Here is a 25834-nt window from a genome sequence, read left to right on the forward strand (position 1 = left end):
AGGTTATAGGGAGTTGCATCAGTGGGACTAAAAAATTGAAGCCCAGTGCCTCAAGCATTTCCCACGCTATTTCCTAACAGACAAGAATCCAACTACTGCAGGATATCAAGTCATACTCCCACCCATGTGAGAGTGTCACAAAGAGAACTCAGTAACAAGGCAGGGAGGCGTTGCAGGGAAGCAGCCAGAGGGCTCTAGCAGCATGAACACAGAAAACAGCTATATAGAAAAAAAAATTCCCAGACATACAAACTCTTCAAAACAGATAGTGATCTTTAATTTAAAACAGAGTAAGTTTATTCATGAAGAAAACAGAGACTTGGAATTTTATTCTGACAATTAAAATTGCATTTAAAAGGCTGATAGAGAAGAGTGTGGAGTCCTAAAGAAAATGTGTTTTTTAAAAACTTGCTGTTTCCTTTACTGGCATTAAATATATTTACCACTTGGGCACAAAAGATAGCTACTGATTAATTTCTTTTTTTGGAGGATAAGATTTGCAGCTTCACTGTCTGGTGTGTGCACTGTTTTCCTCTGAAAAACCAGAACAGGAGTGCAGAGATGAAAGGGAAATCAATGCATAATCTAAACAGGTAAAAAAATGGGATGAAGGATGGTACAGGGTTTTTCTCAGGGGCTCATGGATGGAGTGGGTGAATTTCCCTCCAACAATTAATGTTCATCTAAGCCTGCAACATCTAGAAGTCCCATAGACACAAAAGTTTATTTGTGCCATCATCATGAAAAATAATGGTAGAGGGTCAGTCATGAGGGAAGCCTATTTTTGGAATGTTTTCTGTGTCCATGGACATCGGAGGCAAGTTAGGCTAAGTTCAAGCTTATGAGCTTGTAAGGAGTATGTATCATGTGTCAAGTCTTATGGATAAGAACAAGTGAGTTCCTCATAAAAGTGAGAAACCGGGATTTTTTCCTGAAAAGGTTTTCACAGGTCTTGTGCAATCAATGATGTGCAGGTCTCTGTTTCTTGTTTTTTCTAGTCAAAGGTTCACACAGTTCTTTCAGATGAAGCTCATGGCAATACAAAATGTGACTGATGATCTTTGGACCTGCCTAAGTGTTTGGTTTGCCCAAATGTTCAACTGTTAGGCTCATCCTGGGCCTCTTTGCTTCATTATTTTTATCATCAAGATGGCAAGAGCTTTCACTCGTGGTCTTGGTTTCTTTGTCCTCCCAGTCTTGGCCTGTGGCCAGTACTTGCCGCACAGTCATGTTAACCCGAGCTGTTCGCAAATAGTTGGCACACACCTGCCAGTCCTCCACAGAACAGGGTTCTACAACTGAACCTGTAGGAAAGGCATCTGGGAGTGATACCTCTAGGCAACGAGGCAGGCTTGTCCCATCAAAATTTGGGAGGACTCTTGGGACCGCATGGTTCAACAGACGGCTGAATCCTGACATCACCATGATGTCTCCACTATGCATAAACATGGCTGTGGGGACTTCATCTCTTTTGAGGCCACCCAGAAGAAAGATGGCAGACTGTCCGAAGCTATTAAAAAGCACAGGAAAAGCAATGATGAATTCTGGCGATTAATGGCAAAGCTATTCCTCATTAGCTATGCAACTGCAATTTACCTTAATTTGGATCATTCCATAATTTAAATTCTGCACTCTTCTACTCCAACTATTCCACAAACCGTGCCAAGATTCTGACCTACTGGCTTAAAGCCTCTTAGCAGGGATGGCCAAAACCTGGTATGTCGTATAGACAATAAACTGGTCTATGCCAGCATCTTTGAAAATCCCAGGATGAACCAAAACCCCATCAACACCACAATAAAAACAACATGTTGCTAAATTGCTAAATTTAAATTTTAAAATGATTAAATTATTATATTATTTGCTGGTATATTTTTATTGATGTTTAAGTATTTTAATAAAGATCATTCAATTATTTTATTATTTTTATCATTTTCTTTTCATTTTAGGCATAATTAGTGGGGCTTAAGGAACAAGCAATTATATTTTAAGTTTTGTTCCAGCACTAATACATAATGAAAAATCTGGACAAATCTCTGTTGTCTGAGGACTGATCCATTTAAGTTCTGAATGGCTGATGGTGATGGTGATGACCATCTTCAAAGAGAGGGTACAATCTCTATCAGTTGAAGCAACAGCCACACTAATAAAATCACATATTCTTGACTTACTACAGTAAGTGAAAAATAACCACTTTACACAACTTGAAAACTAATTTTCAGGGACACTAGGATAGTGGCCTGTTACTTTTCAATCAGCTTACACAAACAAGTTGGAAAGCTCTGTTTTACGCCATGCTATTGCCATAGAGCCCTGGCACTATATCTCAGCCACAAGAATCAGTCCTAATGCAGCTTAAAGAGAGCTTACTAACTTAAAGAGAACTCATTTCACTTATGCCTCGAACTTCCAAGGTCTTGTGAGGAAAGATCATTATGGAGTTAAACATTAAACACCATTTAATAACCTTGATGCTTAGCTTGAGCAAGCTTTAGATAGGGATAATCACAAACCTCCTTCTTCAGATAGATTACCTAAAGGACAGGAGAGGCTTGGTGTGATCTAGTTCTGATCTGTCAACATGGATCCCCAGCGTGGAGTCTAATCGATAGTAATTGAGTATTCCGGCCTCAGCTTGGAAATCCTGAAATCCACATGCAGCAGCCACTTGTTTTGAGAGGTAAGCCAGGTCTGGGGGGAAAGGCGTGTGGTGATCAGCTGAATATGTCTTTGATAGAAACAGAAGGAAGGAAAAAAAAGACAAAAGAAAAACTTAGGAAAAAACAAAGTTGTTGCATTTTATCAGTTAGCACCGTAAAACAATCTATGCCAGTACTCATTATTCTTGCATGTCACTCCGTGGCTAATGTGCTTGTACTCTGATGGGGCTAGCTCTTAGGGGAATAAAGATAGTTCAAACATCACAGTTTGTTAGTTTTTGGTTTCTCAGTGTGTGAAACAAGCTGTGTAACTGCAGTAATGTATTTGGCTGGGCACTAAGATTACAAGCAATAGCTTGAAGCCTACTCTGCAATTTGACTACTGGATTATAATTATAGGGGGAGGTACCTTTAAGTATTTTCTTCCCTTAGGCTGGCTCTGAATTGATACCACTAAGCAAGCCACCAGTCCAGCACCAATGATCCTTCATATCCTTTTTCCTTAAAAATTTAAATCCCCATAATGCCCTTTCTCATCATAAGACCTTTGTGACTTGACAATTCAGGAATCTGCCAACATTACAGTTCTGATGAAAACTCCAACATCATAGTTTGCTCTGCAGAGATAAGGCTAAGCCTACCTCGGTCAAGTATGTCTACAGCCTCCTGAGAGATTGCTCAGACACAAACCTACATGTGAGAAGAAACCAATGTCTCGAAAAAATTTTTCTTTCCTAATGTGGAACTTTACCAGCAGTGGTACATCCTTTCTTATCACCTTGTTCATGCTAAATGAAACTGGCACAAGGGATATTTTGAATGCCACTTGTTCTGGTAACCAAAGAGAAGAAAATTATAGAAAAGGGATTCCTTATGGACAGGGTAAGGTCCTGTCAATAAGTCAGCAAGTATTTATTGAGCACATATCCTAAGTGCTGGGAATGAAAGGAAAAAGTAAAAACAGTCCCTATCCTCAAAAAGATTACATTCTAATGGGGAACACAATATGCATGCATAAGACAAGAAAGTAGACAGAAGGTAACCTTAGAAGGGAAGGTACTAATAGCTGGCAGGATCAGCAAAGGCCTCCTATAGAAGTTGGTAGTAGATCTTAATCTTGAAAGAAAAGAGATTCTAAGAATCAGAGATGATGAGGGAGAGTATCCCAAGTATAGGAAATAGCAAGTGAAATGGCACAGAGATGGGAGATGGAGTGCATAGAGCAGGGTAATGTGCAAGGAGATTGGAGAGATAAGAAGGTGCTGGGGTGGGAAGAACTTTAACTACCAAAGAGAGGGCTTTCAATGTGATCCGAGAAACAACAGGGAGCCACTGGACTTGAGTAAAGGAGGTTATGTATGAGTAGAGGAGGAGGTCAGACCTAAGCTTTAGAAAAAGCCTTGATCAGTTACATGGAGGATGGCCTGGAGAAACAACTAAAAGGCTACTACAATGGTCCAGACATGCAGTGATGCAGACCTGCATCAGGGGAGAGGTTCTGTGGTATAGAAACGGGGCCAAAGCCAAGAGATATTATGATAGTCAATACAAGACTTCCAACAGAAGTGGTATGTGGGGAGAGTACAAGGGAGCTGAGCTTGACACTGAGGATCCTGGGTGTCTAAGAGAATATTAGTGTCCTTGAGAGTAAGAGGGAAGTGCAGAAGAAGGGTGGGTTAAGAAAGAAAGATTACCAAGATAAGTTCAAAACAGCTAAATGATTTATACACTAAGGGTGATATCATAAGTAATTTAGAAGAGTATGGAAAAATGTATTGCTTAGATCTATGGATAAGGGAAGAGTTTAACAAGAGATAGAGAACATCACAGGATACAAAATGGATAATTTTGATTACATGAAATTAAAAAAACTTTTGCACAAATAAAACTAATGCAGTCAAAATTAGAAGGAAAACAGAAAACTGGGAAAAAAATTTACAGCAAATTTCTCTGATAAAGGTCTCATTTTCCAAATATATAGGGGACTGAGCCAAATTAAGAGGCATTCCTCAGTTGATAAATGGCCCAAGGAAATGAACAGGTAATCTTTAGAAGAAATCAAAGCCAACAATAGACAAATGAAAAAATGCTCTAAATCACTTTTGATTAGAGAAATGCAAATTGAAACAACTTTAAAATACCACCTCACACCCTTATCAGAGTGGCTAACATGACAGAAAAGGAAAATAAAAATGCTGGAGGGCATATGGAAAAATCCAGACACTAATGTATTGTTGATAGAATTGTGAACTAGTGCAACCTTCTGGAGAACCATTAGGAACTATGCCCAAAGGGCTATAAAGTTGTGCATACCCTTTCACTCCACAATACCACTACTAGGTCTGTATCCCAAAGAGATCAAAGAAAAGGGAAAAGGACCTATGTGTACAAAAATTTTATAGCAGTTCTTTTTGAGATGGCAAAAAGAAATGGAAAGTGAGGTGATTCTCTTTAATTGGGGAATGTTTGAACAAGTTGTATATAATTGTGATGGAATACTACTGTGCTAAGCAGGATGATTTCAGAAAAACCTGAGAAAATTTATATGAACTTATGCAAAGTGAAGTGAGCATAAACAGGAGAACACTGAGACTAAATAAAGAGGAGAACACTAAGAGCAATATTGCAAGGATGAGCAACTGTGGAAGACTTGGCCACTCTGACCAAGACAATGACTCCAAACTCTGACCAAGACAATGACTCCAAACTCTGATCAAGACAATGACTCCAAACTCTGATCAAGACAATGACTCCAAACTCTGATCAAGACAATGACTCCAAAGAATTCCAAAGGATCTATAATGAAAATGTGATCCATCTCCTGAAAGATAACAGATAAACTCTGAAGGCAGACTGAAATATACTTTTTTTTTTAACTTTTTATTGTTTTATTTTGTTTGTGTTTTCTTTTGCAATATGGCTAATATGGAAATATGTTTTGCATGGAAAAAAAAGAGGGAAAGAATAATTCCCTTTCGGACATGCCTAGTTTGGGTTACCTAAAGGACATGCAGTTTGAAATGTCCAATCAGCAGTTGTCGATGCAGGGCTGGATCTCAAGAGAGAGATTAGGGCTGAGTACACAGATCTGAGAATCATGTGTTTACAGAGAATGACTGAGCCTATGGGAGATGGTAAGATCACCAAGAGAAAGCACAGAGAGGAAAAGGGAAGAGGGCAGAGCCTTATCTTGAGAGATACCCATAGTTAGTACATGTAATATGGCTGAAGAATCAGTAAAAGGGACTGAGGAGTAATCAAGCAGAAAAGGAACCAAAGAAAAAGTGGTAACACAAAAAGCAAGATGGAAGAGTATCCAGGAGAAGGTGGTCAGCTATGTCAAATGAGGCAGTGAGGACAAGAAGGACAAGGACTCGGAACAGGGCATTAGATTTAACAATTAATAAATAATGCTTAAGTATGGACATAACGGTTTCAGCAGAATGATGAAATCTGAATCTAGAATGCAGAGGGCTGACAATGAGTGAGAGGAGAAGAAGCAGACGCACTTAGCGTAAGGGCAGCTCAGTGGCATAGTGGATGAAGTCAGGAAGTCCTGAGTTCAAATCTAACCTCACACACTAGCTGCATGATCCTGGGCAAGTGACTTGACCTTTGTCTGTCCGGTTTCTTTATCTGTGAAATGGGGATGATGATAGCATCTAACACCCAGGAGCTTAATAAATGCTTCCTGATGGATTGCTGACGAAAAATTAAAAGAATATTTACAGAGTATTTCACAAACCTTAAAGTATTATACAAGTGTGAGCTATTATGATTAGCATAGATACTAGACGTTTTCGCACTTAGCTGAAAAGGGGAGAAGTATAAGATGGTAGCTAATGGGGAAAGAAGAAGCCATTATCAATCAGCATTTATTAAGTGCTTACTGTGTGTCAGGAATTGTACTAAGCATTGAGGATATTTAAAAAAAACAAAAGACAGTCCTTGTCTCAAGGAGTTTACAATCTAATGGGGAGACAACAAGCAAACAAATACACACAAAGCAAGTTCTATTAAGGATAAACAGGAAACAACAAAGAGAAGGCACTAGAATTAAGAGGGGTGGGAGACGGCTTCCTGTAAAAGATGGGATTTTAGTTGGAACTTAAAGGAAGTCAGATAGTTAGAACTGAGAAGGGAGAATATTCCAGGCATGGAGAAGTCAGAGAAAATGCCTAAAGATGAAAAATGGAATATCTTGTTCATGGGATTGACAAGAGGAAAGTTTCCTTGTATCAAAGAATAAGGTGGAGTAAAGTATAAAAGGCTGGAAAGGTAGAAGGGGTCGAGGTTATGAAGGACTTTAAATGCCAAACAAAAGCATTTTGTACCTGCTCCTGGAGGCAACAGGGAGCCAATGGAGTTTACTGAGTACAGAGGTGACATGGTTGGACTTGTACTTTAAGAAAATTATTTTGGTAGCTGAAGGGAGGATGGTCTGGAGTAGGGAGAGACTTGAGGCAGGCGATCCACCAGCAAGCTCTTGCAACAGTCCAAGTATGAAGTGATGAGGGCCTGTACCAGGGTGGTGGCAGTGCAAGAAGATCTTGTGTTTTGGTTTTTTTTTTTAAGATGGAGAGACTTGGACAAATTTGTTGGCAACACATAGGGAGAGATTGAAAATTAGAAAGATGGGAATGATAGTGGAAGAAATCTGCTGAAGATGGGAAGGGATGAAAAGGCTGAATATACAGATCTGAGAATCATGTGTTTAAAGAGAATGACTCAGCCTATGGGACATGGTAAGATTACCAAGTGAGAAAGCACATAGAAGAAAAGGGAAGAGGACAGAACTTCTTATGTGGAGGTTATGTGGAGAAGTATTGTTCTTAACAAGAAGAAAACCTGCTTCTTCATCAGAGACTGGTGTGAAGGAGGACGATGTCAAAGGAATTTGATATGAGAAGGGCAAAAGTCAAGTATTCTCAATTTTTTGGTGACATATGGGATGAGATTCCAATTTGAGAAGCTGGATTATGGCGGTGTAGATGGAAGGCTTGAAGAGAAAAGGAAAGGTTTGGAACAGCTGCTATGGTCAGTGGAATAGAAAATTACTTAGGGCAAAGTAGAAAGACTGCCTTGCCCAGTCGAAGCTAAATAACATGAATTTATAAGTGGGCTCAGTTATACTGGTTTTATGATTTTTTTCAAGTCTACTCAGCAGCAAGAGCAGAATCAAAAGAAGCAGTTGGGGTGTGGCAGGTGTGACTGGTGAAAGGAAAAGGTAATAAATGATTCAAGAGTACATGACAGTGTTCATGGAGGGGTTAAAACTAGCCAGAGCAGAAGTAAAGGCCTGGAAAAGTAATAGGGAGTGAATGAACTAGAAGTTATGGTGAGGAAGAACAGGCTTGGGAGCAGTAAGGCATAGGGAGAGATGGAAAGATTACGACTGGATAAAAGAATTTCAGAGTTCTTAACATGAAGTAGAATACGTGTGGGTGATGGCAAGGTCAAAGGTATGATCATTCTTGTGTGTAACTGAGGTGGAGTGGGGGAAAAGGTCACAGAGCAGATTAAGGAAATGGAAAGTTGGGGTATGTGAGAGTACATCAACATGTGTGCTGAAAGTCCCCTAGTAGAAGAGCAAGATCTGGGGATGGAGAGGTAGACTGTGACTGAAGCAGTGAACTCTTGGGAAAGGAAGGAAAAATGTCCTGGGGGCTGGATATAATAGTCACCAGGATCTAGACTGTGTAATAAATTAAGATTGTGTGATCCTCAAAGGAGGAGAGATTGCTGATGGATAGTGACAGAAGGAGAGTATAAAAGTGGCAATAGGAAGCAAGGAGTATTTTAATTTCTTCTAACTCAGAAATATTCTAAATCATTCTGGTCCATGGGGACCAGTGGATCAACAGCTGTGAAAGAGAGTCTAGCAAGCACTAGAAAAGACATCTCGAGATGCAGTGTCATCTGCAGAGAGGTTTCGCTTTGTCTAGGACATTTTTAGTCATCAGCATATTCTACCTCATATTACAATCACCTGTGCACATGGTTTATTTTTCCTATTAGATTATAAACTCCCTGAGAACAAGAAGTGGTTTTTTAAAATTGCATTGCAAATAGTAAGCACTTAATAATTATTTGATAAAACATTACTCTTGAAAAAGTAGAGAAGTAAAATTCATAACACAAAGTCATAACAGAGAAAGCTCTGAAAACTTCTAAAAAAGACAAGATATAAGTGAAGGATAACTACTTTCTCCTGATAACCATTTCTCCTTGAAAAACTTTAAGAGAGATATTAAGAGAAAACAAATGAAAAAGATCCACCATCAAATCTGATAACTCAGGTCTACTAAGGAGATTCAATCACTTAAGCCAGAGAAGTATGAAACGAGAAAAGATCAGAAACGGCAAAAAAAAAAAAAAAAATTTAATACCTTATTGTCCCAGTTGTAATGGTAGCCCAGGGTTACCCAACGTAGTTTTTCTAGCAAACTTCGAGGTCTCTTTTTGTTCACGTCTTTATTTCTAAAAAGATTAGTGACAAAAAAAGAGTTTAAAAATTCAAGTTGCAACAATAGTATTGTTGCCTAGGGTCCTTTGATCTAAGTGTCCACAAATGCTGTTTAGTGGTAAATACTGGTACCCACAGGAGTGGAAAAGGAAACAGGCAGAGATAAAACCATACGACTAATATAACAATGACAGTCAGTGGAACAGCTGAAATTGGCTCTTGCCATTTCTGATACCAAGTTTCTCTTTAAATTTCTTTGTTAAAAGAGGTCAGTCTCAAAGAAGAAAGGGTAACTCTCTAAAACACCTCAATAAGGCTAAATCAAGGCTGAGTATAATTAATTACCCAAATAGAACTAAAAGCACTGTGGGTAAATGAAAACTTGGTTAAAACAGTATTCCCAGTTCAGCCTTGCTAAAAGGAAGGTATGAATTAATCATAGCTATCACAAATAACTTAAACAAAAAAAAAGCTGGTTTACCATATCCTTTTTTGCCCTGACTAACGTAGCTTGGATAACAGAGACTGAGACAATAATTAAAGTTTTACACTAGTTGATTCGATTTCTGACATTCCCTCTTTCAAACCACAGGAGGTTTCTGTAAAGCAGAAAGGTAGTTTTTCCTATAATTACATCTTGTCTGACCAAATCTAAGGGTACAGCTATACCACCATTAGGGGGAGGAGGCTTGTCTGGTAGGGCAAATCTCTAAACACATAAAATCAATACATATTTATTAAGTGCCTACTGTGTGTCAAGTGTGTAAGATCTATGAACCAAGGTTGGCTGGCTGTGGTCAAACAGCAGATAGACATCTTGGATGTCAATGAACTTAAATGGATAGGAATAGGTGAATTTAATTCAGGTGATCACTACACACATTACTGTGGGCAAGAATCCCTTAGAAGAAATGGAGCAGCTCTCATAGTCAATAAAAAGATGAGAAAAGCAGTACTCATCTCAAAGATGACAGAATGAAATCTGTTCGAATCCAAGGTAAGCCATGCAATACCATAGTAATCCAAGACTATGTTCCAGCCACTGATGCCAAAGAAGCCAAAGCTGATCAGTTTCACGAAGACACAACATCTTCTAGAAGAAAGACATCACATTCATCGTAGGGGATTGAACGCTAAGGCAGGAAATCCAAAGATGATTAGAATAACAGGCAAGTCTGGCTTTGGAGTACAAAGTGAAGAAGGGCAGAGACTGATAGAATTTTGCTAAGATAATTCACTGCTCGTAGCAAACACTTTTTCAACAAACTAAAAGATGACTCTACAAACAAACATCACCAGATGTTTAATATCGAAATCAGGTGGAGGAGACCTATACAGTGAGTTAAAACAAGACCTGGAGCTGACTGTGGTTCTGATCATTAGTTTCTTGTTGCAAAATTCACACTTAAACTGAAGTAGGGAAAACATCAGACCATAGAGAGGTATCATCTAAATAACATTACTTATGAAGTGGAAGCAATGAATAGATTTAAAAGATTTGATCTGGCAGACAGAGTGCCTGAAGAACTGTGGAAGAAAGTTCACAATATTATACAGGAGGCAGCAATAAAAAGTATTCCTGAAGTTGGCAGAGTAGAAAGATGCATATACTCTAGTGCTTCCCCCACAGCCCACAAAATACCTGTAAAAATGACTCCCAATAAAGTCTAGAGCAGCAGAAGCCACAGAACAACAGAGTGAAAGAGGTTTCTAGCCAAAGGTAACCCAGGAGGCCGACAGGAAAGGTCTATCTCACAGGACGCTAAGTGGAGCGGAGCACAGCCCTGGCCACATGGCACTGGGAGGAACAGGACCTCAACAGACCTCCGAGCAGAGTTCCTAGCAGGGAATGTCCCAGATACCTCAACTCACAAGCAACAAAGAAAGCTCCAGAGGTCAGTGGGGGAGAGACAACAGGTTTCTCCAGCAATAGCCCCAGGCAATGGCAGAGGCCCCGGCAGCAGACTGAAGACAGCTATGGAGCCCAGGAAGCAACCTGGATCCATTGTTCAGGCAGCTCAGCTTAAAGCCTCTGGCAGTAGGGAGCAGCTGATCTAAACTCCAGACTTGAGTGACAGCCCTGCCCCCACCCAAAGCCCAGGGGAACCAAGCAGAGAGTCTAATCTCTTGACAAAGGATTTAGAAGTCAAGTAACTGGCTTGGAAAATGCTCAAAAAAGGGAAAAAAAATAAGACCACAGAAGGTTACTTTCTTGGTGAACAGGTGTCTCCTCCCATCCTTTCAGATGAGGAAGAACAAGGTTTACTGTTACAGGAAGTTAAAACCCCTGCCTCCAGGGCCTCCAAAGTGAACTTAAACTGAACTCAGGCAATGGAAGAGCTTGAAAAGTGTGTTAGCAGCTTGCTAAAGGAGAACCAAAAAAATGCTGAGGAAAATAACACCTTTAAAAAGAAGCTAACTCAGTTGGAAAAAAAGGTCCAAAAAGCCAATGAGGAGAAGGAGGCATTAAAAAGCAGAATCAGCCAAATGGAGGAGAAGGTTCAAAAGCTCACTGAACAAGATAGTTCTCTGAAAGAGAGAACTGAGTTCAGGGAAATGAATGACTATGAGATAAACCAAGCAGTCAGAAAACAAAACCAAAAGTTTGAAAAAATTGAAGATAATGTGAAACATCTCATTGGAAAAACAACTGACCTGGAAAACAGATCCAGAAGAGATAATTTATCTTCCATGAAATTACCGAGGAAAACTGTCCTGATATTCTAGAACCAGAGGGCAAAATAAATACTGAAAGAATCCACACATCACCTCCTGAAAGAGAACTGAAAAGAAAAACTCCTAGGAATATTGTGGCCAAATTTCAGAGTTCCAAGGTCAAGAAGAAAATACTGCAAGCAGCTAGAAAGAAACAATTTGAGTATTATGGAAATATAATCAGGAAAACACAGGATCTGGCAGCTTCAACATTAAGGGATTGAAGGGTTTGGAATTCCAGAAGTCAAAGGAACTGGGACCCAGCAAAACCGAGTATAATACTTCAAGGGAATAAATGGTCATTCAATGATATAGAGGACTTTCCAAGCATTCATGTTGAAAAGACCAGAACCGTAGAGAAAATCTGACTTTCAAACACAAGAATCAAGAGAAGCTTGAAAAGAACAGCAAAGAGAAATCATAAAAGACTTTCTAAAGCTGAACTGTTTACATTCCTACATGGAAAGAAAATATTTATAACTCTTGAGACTTTTCTCAGTATTTGGGTAGGTAGAGGGACTGTACACACACACACACACACACACACACACACACACACACACACACACACACACACGCACACATAGAGAGTACAGGCTGTGTTGAATCAGAAGAGATGATATCCACAAAAAAATATATAAAATAAAAATTAAGGGGTGAGGGAGGAAAATACTGGGAGGTGAAAGGGAGAAATGGAATGGGGCAGGCTATAACTCATAAAAGAGATAAAGAAAAATCTTGTTCAAGGGAGGAGAAAAGGGAGAAGGGGAGAGAGGAAAAGTGAAGCTACTCTCTCCACATATGGCTTAAGAAGGGAACAACATGCTCACTAAATTTGGTATGAAAATCTATCTTATACTACAGGAAAGTAGGGGAGGAGGTGACAAGTGGGGTGAGAGGAATGATAGAAGGGAGGGAAGATGGGAGAAGGGAGTAACTAGAAATAAACACTTTTGGGAAGGGACAAGGTCAAATAAGGGAATAAAAAAATAAGGGGGGACAGAGTAGGATAGAGGGCAATATAGTTAGTATTACACATGATTATTATGGAAGTCTTTTTCAAAATGACACATATATAGCCTGTATTGAATTGCTTGCCTTCTCAGTGGGGATGGGTAGGGAGGGAAAGAAGGTAGAATTCAAAGTATTAGAAACAAATGTTGAGAATTATTATTGCATATAACTGAGAAATAAGAAACACAGGTAATGGGGTATAGGAATTTATCTTGCCCTACAAGAAAAGAGAGAAGATGTGGAAGGGTGGGGTGTGACAGAAGGGAGGGCTCATTGAGAGCTCATTGAGGGAAGGGGTAATCAGAATGCAAGGTATTAGGGGGTGGAGGGAGGGGAGAGATGGGGAGAAAAATTGGACATGTTACAAAGTGATGTAAAAGCAATCAGCATTAAAAGTATTAAAAGAATTGACTGAATTAATTACTGAGACTAAATTGGAGACATCTTTAGTTTAGGGAAGTGAATTTTAGTCTAAGTCTCCTTGAGGCAGGTAACTTTGGGTAAAATTTGGCATTGATGGAAAAGTTAAGGTTTTAATGGTAAATGTGATTTTATGATTGTTATTTAAGCAGGAACTAGAACAGGTATAGAAAGACATGTAAGCCACTTAAGACTTGCCTCAAAAAATGTTCCTTAGCCAATGTGAAATTACAGTCATATCTGAAACCTGGTTATTGGAACTTGCTATTTTAAGATGCTATGGAACTGTTCTGAGTCTAACTCCAGGTATGCATAGTAAAAAAGGTGGTCTGAGCCTCCAATCCATGATGCCAGTAAGCTTGTGAGATGCTGGTATGAACTGAAAAAGGTGATCTCATGGGAAGGGTGGGAGAGCGGCTGTTCAGCCTGGGCTGAGGTAGGATTCTCCTGACTCAATTTCTCCACTGACACCTGGCAGACTCTATGCCTCACCGAATGCAAGTTGACAATCTAATCCTGCCTGGAACTGACATGAAGTTGGGGAGATATTGGTTCCCTGCAATGTCCCTACTCTTAGTGGCAGTTTCCTATAGTCAAAAGGTTTGTAAGCTTAATACCAGATCTATTAAACTATAGATTGTTGGTAGGGGAACATTCGAGGTCAAGTCTAAAATTAAGCTATTAGGCTTAGGACTTTAGACCAACAACAATAAGTTAGGGTCCTTTAATTCTTAGTAATAGTGTGGAGACAATTAGGCTTATGAAGTTAGCATACATGGTTATTATTTGTGTCTCAGTTGGTTAATGTTAAAAAAAAAAAATTTGTTTGTGGTCTACATTGTAAATGCTTCAAAAGACACATCACCTGACCAAAAGTTGGAATTGTGTTACATGATATGAGCTGTGTTAAAAATGAAAAATAAAAAAAAAATGTTCCTAAGAAAAAGAAAGGCAAGAAAGCAAAATGACTGTGTGATGAGACTTTACAAATAGCTGAGGAAAGAAGTGAAAGGTAAAGAAGACAGTGGAAAAATATATACCCAACTGAATGCAGAATTCTAGAGAATAGCAAAGAAATAATACAATATATAAAGATAGACAAGCAATGCAAAGAAAATAGAAAACAGAATGAGAAAGACGAGATCTCTTCAAGAAAATTAGAGATATCAAGGGAGCATTTCAATGCAAAAATGGGCATGATAAAAGACAAAAATGGTAGGTACTTAACAGAAGTAGAAGAGATTAAGAACTGGCAAGAATATACAGAAGAAACATACAAGAAAGACATCAACATCGCCCATAACCAGACCTAGAGCTAGACATCCTGGAGAACAAAGTTAAGTGAACTTCAGTAAGCATTGCTCATAATAACAAAGCTAGTGGAGATGTTGGAATTCCAGCTGAGCTATTTACAATTCTCAAAGATGATGCTATTAAAGTGCTGCACTCAATATGCCAGCAAATTTTGGAAAACTGGGCTGGAATAGATCAGTTTATGTCCCAATGCTAAAGAAAGGCAACTTCAAAGAATGTTCAAATTACTGAACAGTTGTGCTCATTTCACACACCAGCAAGATTATGCTTAAATTCTGCAAGTTGGGCTTCAGCAATATGTGAACCAAGAAAACAAGAATTACTGTAAGAGTAGACTGATTTTTGAACAGGCAGAGGAACTAGAGACCAAATTGCCAGCATTCACTGGATTATGGAGAAAACAATGGGGTTCCTGAAAAACACCTCTCCCTGCTTCATTAAATACACTAAGGGCTTTAACTGTGTGGATCACAACAAAATGTGGCAAGTGCTCAAAGCAGTGGGAATTACTAGGTCATCTTACTTGTCTCCTGAGAAACCTGTATGCAGGTCAAGAGGCAACAGAACTGAACATGGAAGAAATGATTGGTTTAAGGTTATAAAAAGAGTGTGACAAGGTTGTATATTGTCACCTGTTTAACTTATACTAACTTAACTTACATTCAGAATACATCATGTAAAATGCCAGGCTGGATGAATTAAAAGCCAGAATTAAGGTCACTAAGAGAAATATCAAGATGTTACCACTTTGAAGGCAGAAAATGAAGAATTAAGAAGCCTCCTGATGAGGGTGAAAGAAGAGAGTGAAACCTGGCTTGAAGATTAACATGTCAACTGGTCACATCACTTCCTGGCAAACAGAGGAAGAAGAAATGGAAGCAGTAGATTTTATATTCTTGGGCTCAAAGATCACTACAGATGGTGACTACAGCCATAAAATTAAAAGAAGCTTGTTCCTTGGTAGGAAAGCTATGGCAAATCTGGAGAGCATATTAAAAAGCAGAGATGTCACCTTGCCAACAAAGATGCATATAGTCAAAGCTATGGTTTTTCCAGCAGCAATGTATGGCTGTGAGAGTTGGACTACAAGGACAGCTGAGCATGCAAGGATTGATGTTTTCAAATTATGATGCCAGAGAAGACTTCTGAGAGTCCCCTGGACAGCAAGAAGATCAAATCAATCAAGGGTTAAAGAAATTAATTCAGACTATTCACTGAAGGTCAAATATTGAAACTGATGCTTAAATACTCTGGCCACATAATGAGAAGACAGGAATCACTAGAGAAGACTGTGATGTTGGGAAAGAATTAAAGGCAAAAGGAAAAGGGGATGGCAGAAGATAAAGTGCATAGAGTTAGGAAACAATGAACATGAGCTTGGACAGATTTCAGGAGATAGTGGAAGACAAAAGGGCTTGGTATGCTATCGTCAAAGGAGTCACAAAGAGTTGGACATGACTGATCATCATTTGCCAAGCCCTGTGTTAAGTGCTGGATCAGTGCTAGTCCTATGACTACATCCTTTTCCCTTCCCCCCTCCCTACCCACAATATTCTAAACTAGCAGTTTGTTGTAGTTCAGCTGTTTTCAGTCATGTCTAACTCCTCATGATCCCATTTGAGATTTTGTTGGCAGAGATACTGGAGCAGTTATTAAATTACCTATTAAGTGCCAGACACTGTACGAGGTAAGCTAGGTACACAAAGATAAAAAACAAACTGGTTCCTACCCTCAAGATACTTACTTACATTTAACTGGGATGAGAATCAACAAGTAACAGATATTTGAAAAAAATAACAATTCATCATTGTCTTTACTAAGAGCTTTTGGAGGATTAGGTAACTTTCTATAGAGCTTTTAAACAAAAGATCTGATCTCAGTTGAAATGTGATTCTTGGATGGGGACAAATTGCATGAACTTGTCAAATTCCCAAATGGAATGAACTCAAATTTGATATTGATTTTTTATATTAATTTTCTTCAATTAACAAAAATCTGTTTCCTCTCCTTCCCACCTCCTCTTCCCCATGAAAAACAAAAGAAAACCTTTGCAACAGACATGAATCTTCAAGCAAAACAAATTCCTTCACTGGCTATGTTCAAAAAAAGTATGTCAAATTTTATACCCTGAGTCCTCCATCAGGAGGTGTCAGGTGGTATGTAGCATGCTTCATCATCAACCTCTAAGAATCATGGTTGATCACTGTAGTGATCAAAGTTAAGTCTTTCAACATTATCTTTAAACAATGTTGTTATTATATAAATTGTTCTCCTGGTTCTGTTCATTTCACCCTGTATCACTTGTACAAATCTTCCAAAGTTTCTCTGAAACAATTCCTCCCTTTATTCCCTACAGCATAAGAGCACTGCATTTTCTTCATATGCCATAATTTGTTCAGTCATTTCCCAAATGACAGGTACTCTCTTGGTTTCCAGTTCTTTGCCAACACCAAAAGAGCTGCTATGAATAATTTTGTATGCATAGGTCCTTTTTCTCTTTGTTTAATTTCTTTGGGCTAGAGACTTAATGGATTCACTGGGTCAAAGGATATGCCCAGTTGAATAACTTTGTGGGTATATCTCTGAATCTAAGCAGTTATATCGGACAAATACAGTATGAAGCCAATCAGAAGGATATAAAAAAATATAAAATATAATCTGTCCCTGGGAAGCTTAAAATCTAAACAGGAAACAACATTTATGGAAAAGAACAGAAGTATAATTGTACAGTACTGACTATGAGCATTATAGTTTTGAGAAACTTCATTTCCAGCTAAAATAGAGATGTAAACAGTCCTGGAAGAACTTAGTTCTTCCACCCTCTAGTATAAGTCCTAAAAATGCAACAGAAAGAACAATGATAAAGAAAACCAAAGAGAAATTTCTATAAGGTCCTCCATTTAGTCCAGGATGTCACAAAGAGGTGAGGTCTAAGACAAGAGGAGACAATTAAGGGAAGAGGAAGATGGTGTTTGGAATTGGGGTCTAAAACCAGCAGATCTGAACCCAGGTCTGTTAAAGCAGTAGGGGATAGAGTCAACCCCTACAGGTCACTACATAGGGACACAGGACTGGACACTACATACAAACTTAAAGCCTTTCTAGAGACCTGCACTGTAGCTGCACCAGGATAAAAAGCCAGTGTATAATCCAGGCAGGCTACTCTGAATACAGCATGAGCCAGGGACAGTGAAGCTCTTTGCCAGGCCCAGTAGTAGGGGCTTGCAAGAAGACTGAAACAGTGCAATCTACGACACTAGATTTATACCTATCAGGATCATAGCAGGGGAGTGTGTAAAGGGGAGACAGAGAAGGGCAGAGGTCAAAAACCTATGCTCTACGAGGAGACAGCTTGAGTAGTCTGAGAAGACTTCATAATGGAAGATCCACTCATCTTGGGACAGATGGGATTTAGATAAATGATGGGGGAATAGTAAAAGTAGACGTGTAAAGAGCATAAGTAAAGATACAACACGTCCTGAAGACTTACCTCAATCTCTAAAGAGATGGCCCTTATCTCATACAACAGATATTTCAGGATGGATGCTTACATGCATGCGTACTCACACACACGCATGCATGTGCACACATACGCACATGGAGAAGCAAAAGATAAAGGGAATGGTGAATACCACACATACTGACAAATACAATTTTTATCAATATGAAATGTTAACATCTCACATTCAAGAAAAAGATTTGCATGTTTTGAGATACCCACTAACTGCAGTTAGCTGAGCAGTATTATGGTGATATAAACAACTGTAGACAAGTCTATATATTATAGAAAACAACTACTATTTAACAACTAAACTTTTTAAAATGTGATGCAAATTGCAGCATATTAAACTACTGCAGTTAAAGCTAAATGAGGATTACTATAGGTTAAAAATGTATGAGAAGGCAAAGAAAAGGATTTGTTGGTGCCCTCTTGTGGAGAGCTAGAGAATGCACTGTTCTAGAATACCTCTCAGACCTCAGCTAGGGAAGTGTAGCCTTTCAAAGATCTTTAAGGTCTGTATTAGGATCCAAAATCACATCAGATTCTGCAAGGCATACTGTAGTAATGAGGTTTTTTTTTGTTAATGATTATTACAAATATGGCTCCAGTAAGACAAAAATGTCCTACAGACATTTCTATTTCTCTTTTAAGACTTCTGGTTTATATTTCTAAGATAGAAAATAAAGCTATTTATAAGAGGATGGTGATTTTATATGTAACAAGTTATGATTTTTCAAAGAAGGGAAAAGATATGAAAATAAGTTATGCTAGAATTTAAGAACAGAATATACAAGCATTGATAATCACAATGATGTTGCACTGGTAAAAATGTATGGGCGCTAAAAAGGCCTTTTATTTGTAAAATTTATTTTTATTGATATCCTTGTTGCTAGAAAAGTTTCCCCACTTCCCCATCCACCGAGCCATTCCCTGTAACAAGAACAGGGAAAAAAAAAGGCAGTTCCTAACATATCGAGTATATATGAATGTATTTAAGACTCCACACCCAGGGCCCCATCTCTTCTGAGAAGGGAAGGACATTTTTTCAGCTCTTCTACAGGGGCAAACTTGGCCCACACTCAAGTTTTATTTTATTGTTCTTTTCACTTACATTGCTGCAGCTGTAAATGTTATTTTCCTGGATATCTTTATTTCACTTTGCATCTGTTCCATAAATTTTCTCACATTTCTTTTAAGTTCTTCATAGTCATTGTTTCTTATGGTAGAATAATATTCCATTATAGTCATTTGTCTTTATCAGCGTTCCTGTCACTGGGCTGCTACTTTGTTTCTAATTCTTTGCTGCCACAAACAGTCCTACTATGAATATACAAGTACTTTGGTATATATGGGGCCTTCCTTTTGTCTCTGAATTCCTTGGGGCTAACTGCCCCAAGTGAGTGAGATCTCTGAGTCAAAGAGTATGGACATTTAAGGTACTTTCTTAAAAGCATAATTCCAGACTTTCCAGAACAACTGGACCGACTTGTACCTCCAGTGAGTGTGTAAAAGCCCTTCCAAAATTGCTTCTTTCCATCTTTTATCTATGAATTTTCTGGATAAGGTGAAACCTCAGCGCTGTTTCAATCTACATTTCTCTCCCTCTGTGATTTGGAACAACTGTTCAGATGCTGTTAAGTTTCTAGTACTTCTTTTGAGAACCACTTATTTTTATCTTTTGTTCACTTATTCATTGTGGCATGGCTCTTGATCCTATATATTTTTGCTTAATTCCCTATATACCTTAGATATCAGACAATTATCAGAGATACCTGAAGAAAAGCCCTCTGTTTTCAAAAACACCAAAGACAATCAAAATGAAATATGTCATCACAACAAACAACAGCAGGAAGAGGTTTAATAGGAAATTGCTCTGTGGGAAAAAACTTTTCCCTCTGTGTGGAGAAATGGGTAGTTTACTATCAGCTTTTAGACACATGCTGGCACAAGAATTTGCTTCTTACTTCAGGCCATCCACTGAACTCCATTTTTGATTTGTCTCCACATTCTCTGGAATTAAAAATAGCAACTGTTTGAATCATTGCTCCCTCAGTTGTGAAAGTAAAAGGGAAACATTACTTTCTGGGAGCTCCTAGAAGTTACTACTACCTGACTAATGCACCATAGTCTCCCAGAGAGTGCACTAAAGAAAGTGCCAGGGGCCTAAAGGTCTCTGGGGAGCTCACATGAGCACTGAGACTCCTAGGGACTACAAGTAATTTCAGCTTTGAAGGTGTTGCACTTTCATGTTTCCAGGCTACTTTCAATAACAATCAGGCAGAAGCCCTGAGGAGAAGTGGAATGTAGGCTGGGGAAGGTAGGTAGCAGAACACTTTTTCCCAGAAACAGAATTTCAACATCTGCAAGCCTATCCAACCTTGAGAGAGGCTGGATGATGTGAAGAGAGGTTGGAAGACTGACCATTCTGAAGAAATATTGTAGATGAAATTTGTATTTTACAGAGTGATTAGATTAGCTAACCTCTGAGATCCCCCTCTAAATCTATCATTCTATAAATCTATGCCTATCATTCTGGTCTCTAGGATCTAGGGGTCTAGTACTCTCCATCAATGGGGAGCCTTCATATCTATTTTCTTTCTTTCTTTCTTTCTATCCCTTTTTTATCTCTACTCACATGGTCCTCATCACTTCTGACCAGGGATGTTGCGAAACTGGACTGCTAGTTTCTAATATATACTCTCTCTAATCCATAGAGATCACAAAATAATTTTTTGAAAAGCCTAACCATAAAACTTTGCTTTTTTAAAAAAAGGAGGGGGGCGGAGCCAAGATGGCTGAGTAGAAAGACACATATATGCTAGCTCTCCCCCCACAGCCCATGAAATACCTGTAAAGAAAGATTCTCAACAAATTCTAGAGCAGCAGAAGTCACAGAACAACAGAGTGGAGGAGATTTCCAGCCCAGGGTGACCTGAAAGGCCAACGGGAAACGTCTGTCGCACCAGGTGCGGAGCTGAGCCCAGCCCAGCCTAGCCTTGGCCACAGACCCGAGCAGGCCTGGGTCAGAATCCCCCGTTGCAGTAGCAGCAGTTCACAGATCCCTCAACCCACAGGCCCCAAAGGTCAGTGACAGGGTTTCTTCAGCTGTCACAGAAGGGAGAAGGGCCTTCCCATAGCTCTGGACTCAGGCAGCAGTCACAGAGGCCACATCAGGCAGGTGGCAGCAGTTCCCACAGCAGCCCCTACAGTAGCCCACATCCCTTGTTGGATCGTAAAACCCCTGGAGGTACTGAGCAGCTGATTCTTCCCTCAGCCCTGAGTAGAGGCCCTGGGGCAGCTGATCTTTATCTCACACTGAATGGGGGCCCTGCCTCCACAGCTTATCTGAATCTCAGCCCCCAGTGCTGGCTTGGCGGAACTAGAGGCCAGGTGGTTGTGAAGAGGAAACTCTGCTAAGATTCTGGGCACAAAAATCTCTCCTGCTCCCAAACCAGTGTACATGCTTGATTGTGCCACCTTGGAGAAACTGAGATCTTACAGATCCCTAGAGTATACCCTACTCTTGACAAAGGACCCAAAAGTCAAGTAACTGGTTGGGAAAATGCTCAAAAAAGGGAAAAAAATAAGACTATAGAAGGTTACTTTCTTGGTGAACAGATATCTCCTCCCATCTTTTCTGATGAGGAAGAACAGTGCTTACCATCAGGGAAAGACATAAAGTCAAAGCTTCTGTATCCCAAACATCCAAAATAAATATTCAATGGGCTCAGGCCATGGAAGAGCTCAAAAAGGATTTGGAAAATCAAGTAAGAGAGGTGGAGGAAAAATTGGGAAGAGAAATGAGAGAGATGCAAGAAAATCATGAAAAGCGGGTCAACACTTTGCTAAGGGAGACCCAAAAAAATGCTGAAGAAAATAACACCTTGAAAAATAGGCTAACTCAATTGGCAAAAGAGGTTCAAAAAGCCAATAAGGAAAAGAATGCTTTCAAAAGCAGAATTAGCCAAATGGAAAAGGAGGTCCAAAAGCTCAGTGAAGAAAATAGTTCTTTCAAAATTAGAATGGAACAGATGGAGGCTAATGACTTTATGAGAAAACAAGAAATCACAAAATAAAACCAAAAGAATGAAAAAATGGAAGAGAATGTGAAATATCTCATTGGAAAAACAACTGACCTGGAAAATAGATCCAGGAGAGACAATTTAAAAATTATGGGACTACCTGAAAGCCATGATCAAAAAAAGAGCCTAGACATCATCTTTCATGAAATTATCAAGGAAAACTGTCCTGAGATTCTAGAACCAGAGGGCAAAATAAGTATTGAAAGAATCCACTGATCACCTCTTGAAAGAGATCCCAAAAGAAAAACTCCTAGGAACATTGTGGCCAAATCCTACGTCAAGGAGAAAATATTGTAAGCAGGTAGAAAGAATATTGTAGCCAAATTCCAGAGTTCCCAGGTCAAGAAGAAAATACTGCAAGCAGCTAAAAAGAAATAATTTGAGTATTGTGGAAATACAATCAGGATAACACAAGATCTAGCAGCTTCTACATTAAGGGATCGAAGGGCATGGAATAGGATATTCCAGAAGTCAAAGGAACTAGGACTAAAACCAAGAATCACCTACCCAGCAAAACTGAGTATAATACTTCAGGGGAAAAAATGGCCTTTCAATGAAATCGAGGACTTTCAAGCATTCTTGATGAAAAGACCAGAGCTGAAAATAAAATTTGACCTTCAAACACAAGAATGAAGAGAAGCATGAAAAGGTAAACAGCAAAGAGAAGTCATAAGGGACTTACTAAAGTTGAACTGTTTATATTTTTACATGGAAAGACAATATTTATAACTCTTGAAACTTTTTTCAGTGTCTGGGTAGTTGGTGGGATTACACACACACACACACACACACACACACACACACACAGAGACAGACAGACAGAGAGCACAGAGTGAATTGAATAGGATGGGATCACATCTTGAAAAAATGAAATTAAGGGGTGAGAGAGAAATATATTGGGAGAAGAAAGGGAGAAATGGAATGGGGCAAATTATCTCTCATAAAAGAGGCAAGTAAAAAACTTTTCAGTGGAGGGATAAAGGGGGGAGGTGAGAGAAAAAACATGAAGCTTACTTTCATCACATTCGACTAAAGGAAGGAATAAAATGCATACTCATTTCCATATGTAAACCTATCTTACAATACAGGGAAGTGGGGGAGAAGGGGATAAGCAGGGTGGGGGGGATGATGGAAGGGAGGGCAATGGGAGGAGGGAGCAATTAGAAGTTAACACTCTTGGGGAGGGACAGGGTCAAAAGAGAGAGTAGAAGAAATGGGGGGCAGGATAGGATGGAGGGAAACATAGTTAGTCTTACACAACATGACTATTATGGAAGTCATTTGCAAAACTACACAGATATGGCCTATACTGAATTGCTTGCCTTCCCAGTGGGGACGGGTGGGGAGGGAGGGAGGAAGAGAAATTGGAACTCAAAGTTTTAGGAACAACTGTTGAGTATTGTTATTGCATACAACTAGGAAATGAGAAATACAGGTAAAGGGGCATAGAAATTTATCTTGTCCTATAGGTCAAAAGAGAAGATGGGGATAAGGGAAGGGAGGGATGTTAGAAGGTAGGGCAGATTAGTGATAAGGGTAAAATGCTTGGCATTTTGGGGTGGGAGAGATGGGGAGAAAATTTGGAACTCAAAATTTTGTGGAAATGAATGTTGAAAACTTAAATAAAAAATAAATAAAGAAAAAGAAAAAAAATTTTTTTAAAGAGAGAAAAGCAAGAGTTACAAAAACCACTGCTATATATGGTGAATGAACTGTATTGTCAAAAACATCACAGGAGGGAAGAAAGAAACACAGGCTCTGCCATTTTATGTTCTACACCTATTTTGAGAATAAAAGGCTCATTTTGTCAGTTCTGTTCACCAAAAGCTGGCAAATTTGGGAATTGTTATAATGTATGTAAATAACTTAGTTTGTGCACCCCTACATCTATTTCTTTTGAGGGGGGGAAAGGAAAATCTCAACTTTCTGGTAGCTCTTTCTTACCTCTAGAATAAAATATGAATTCCTTATCTTGAAATTTAAAGCTCTTCATAATCTGGCTCCAATTAAACATATCCTGGCTTATTTCACAATATTCCCCTTCACACTCTCTAAGTTTCAGCCAAACTGGTCCACCACCTACTGTTGTTCAAATCTGGCATTTCACTTCCTGTCTCTGTGACTGACCAGAGGCTATGCCCAGGAATCTGCCAGGGATTCCACCTTCACCTCTAAGAATTCCCATCTTCCTCCAAGGCTCTTGCACCCCCGCCCCCACCCAAGGGAAAGCACTCCTGCAGACCCCACTCCTCACCCCCAATAGTAAAGTGTTCTATCCCTCCTCAGCTGACTGTGTATATTTATCTGTCTCTATGTTGTATCCATTCAGTAGAAAACTATAAGGTCCTACTGTTTATTGTTTTCTCTTTGTATTCTCAATGCCTAGCATAATGTCATGCATAGTTAGATTGGATTAAAAATACACTGGAAATACACTAGCATCTAAGAGCTTTAAATCTCTATCCAATTATTCAAAAGAAAATATTTTCAAATCAATAAGGATTCTAAGTATGGGTACAAGGGTGATCCAGAAAAACTGTCTATCCTCTGTCCAACACTACTTCGTCCTCTAGGTACTAATCTTGAGGATGATGGATGTATGGGCCAGACAGCTTCCTCTTTCCTGGTGAATGTGCCACAGAGTCATTTGATCACTTCCTAACATGGCTGAATGCTTCATAAAAGTGCTTAGGGGCTGTTACCAAGCTTTTTTTTTTTACCTTTGTCTAAAAGAGATACTGTGGAGTCAAACACAAAACAAATTACCGTACTTATTTTGGACATGGAAAAGGAAGAAATCTATTTATTCTAGGGAAGTCTTCCTATGCCACTTCAGTTACCATGAAAGAACTTTGAATCTTGTCTTGTATAAACTGCATTTTTATCATCTATAACTTGTCAGTTAGAGGAGAAACAATCAGCACCCTGCTTAACTCAAGAGTAGAAATCTTCCTTTTCCCTAGGAAAAAAAATAAAAAAGATTGATGGACCTTCACAAGCTAAGTGACTATGTGTACATTATAATAATTCCCAAATTTGCCAGGTTTACAAACACAATTGATAAAATTTTTACTCTCAAAAGAGGTGCAGAATAAACAGCGGCAGAACTTATATTTCCTCTCTCCTGTCATGTTTTTAAAAATACATTTCATTCACCAGATACAGCAACGGTTTTTAACTCTTTTGGCTTTTTTCTATCCTTTTTGAAAAATTCAATTTCATTTTATGTTTGCTTCTGAATTTTTTCTCTTCTACCTTCCCCTCCCCCACCTACTGAGAAAGCAAAAACAAAACTCACTCATCTCTTCTGTAAGAAGCTCTTTCACTAAACTTCAGCCCTCTGTCAAGACGGCTCAGTGAGCGCCTTCATCTAAACCTAGCTCTAGCTTCTTGTGTTGAAACATTTCATGTCCTCAGTGAAGGACAAAAAGCTGGCCAAAAGCTACCTAAGCAGGAGGGCAAATAGGCATCAACATCTGACATACTGTTCCAAACCCCAGGTAGTTTGCTTTGCTGCCTCGGTATCCTAAAAGGTGAGTAGACTGCTGCAAGAGTTATACCGGACAAAGAACTGATCTTATATGACTATTGTCATATAAGACAAAATGAAATCTAAAACAAAGGCCCCGTCTACATGCATTCTGAGGAAATAAAAACATAC

General features: G+C 39.1%; 1 protein-coding gene across 2 annotated transcripts in view; it reads right to left on the reverse strand.

The window, feature by feature from the left end:
- Window positions 1-255: 255 nt before the first annotated feature.
- The window catches only part of ALKBH1 (alkB homolog 1, histone H2A dioxygenase), a 40649-nt gene continuing 15070 nt past the window's right edge, over window positions 256-25834 (reverse strand). For both annotated transcript variants that reach the window (XM_072623689.1, XM_072623690.1), the window contains exons 4-6: window positions 9050-9140; window positions 2535-2728; window positions 256-1510 (exon numbers count right to left, since the gene is read on the reverse strand). In XM_072623689.1, the coding sequence (XP_072479790.1) occupies window positions 1072-1510; window positions 2535-2728; window positions 9050-9140 (724 nt within the window). In that variant the 3' untranslated portion in view covers window positions 256-1071. The remainder of the gene's footprint in view (window positions 1511-2534; window positions 2729-9049; window positions 9141-25834) is intronic.

This window comes from Notamacropus eugenii, chromosome 7 (assembly GCF_028372415.1).
Source record: "Notamacropus eugenii isolate mMacEug1 chromosome 7, mMacEug1.pri_v2, whole genome shotgun sequence".
Taxonomy (NCBI): Eukaryota; Metazoa; Chordata; class Mammalia; order Diprotodontia; family Macropodidae; genus Notamacropus; species Notamacropus eugenii.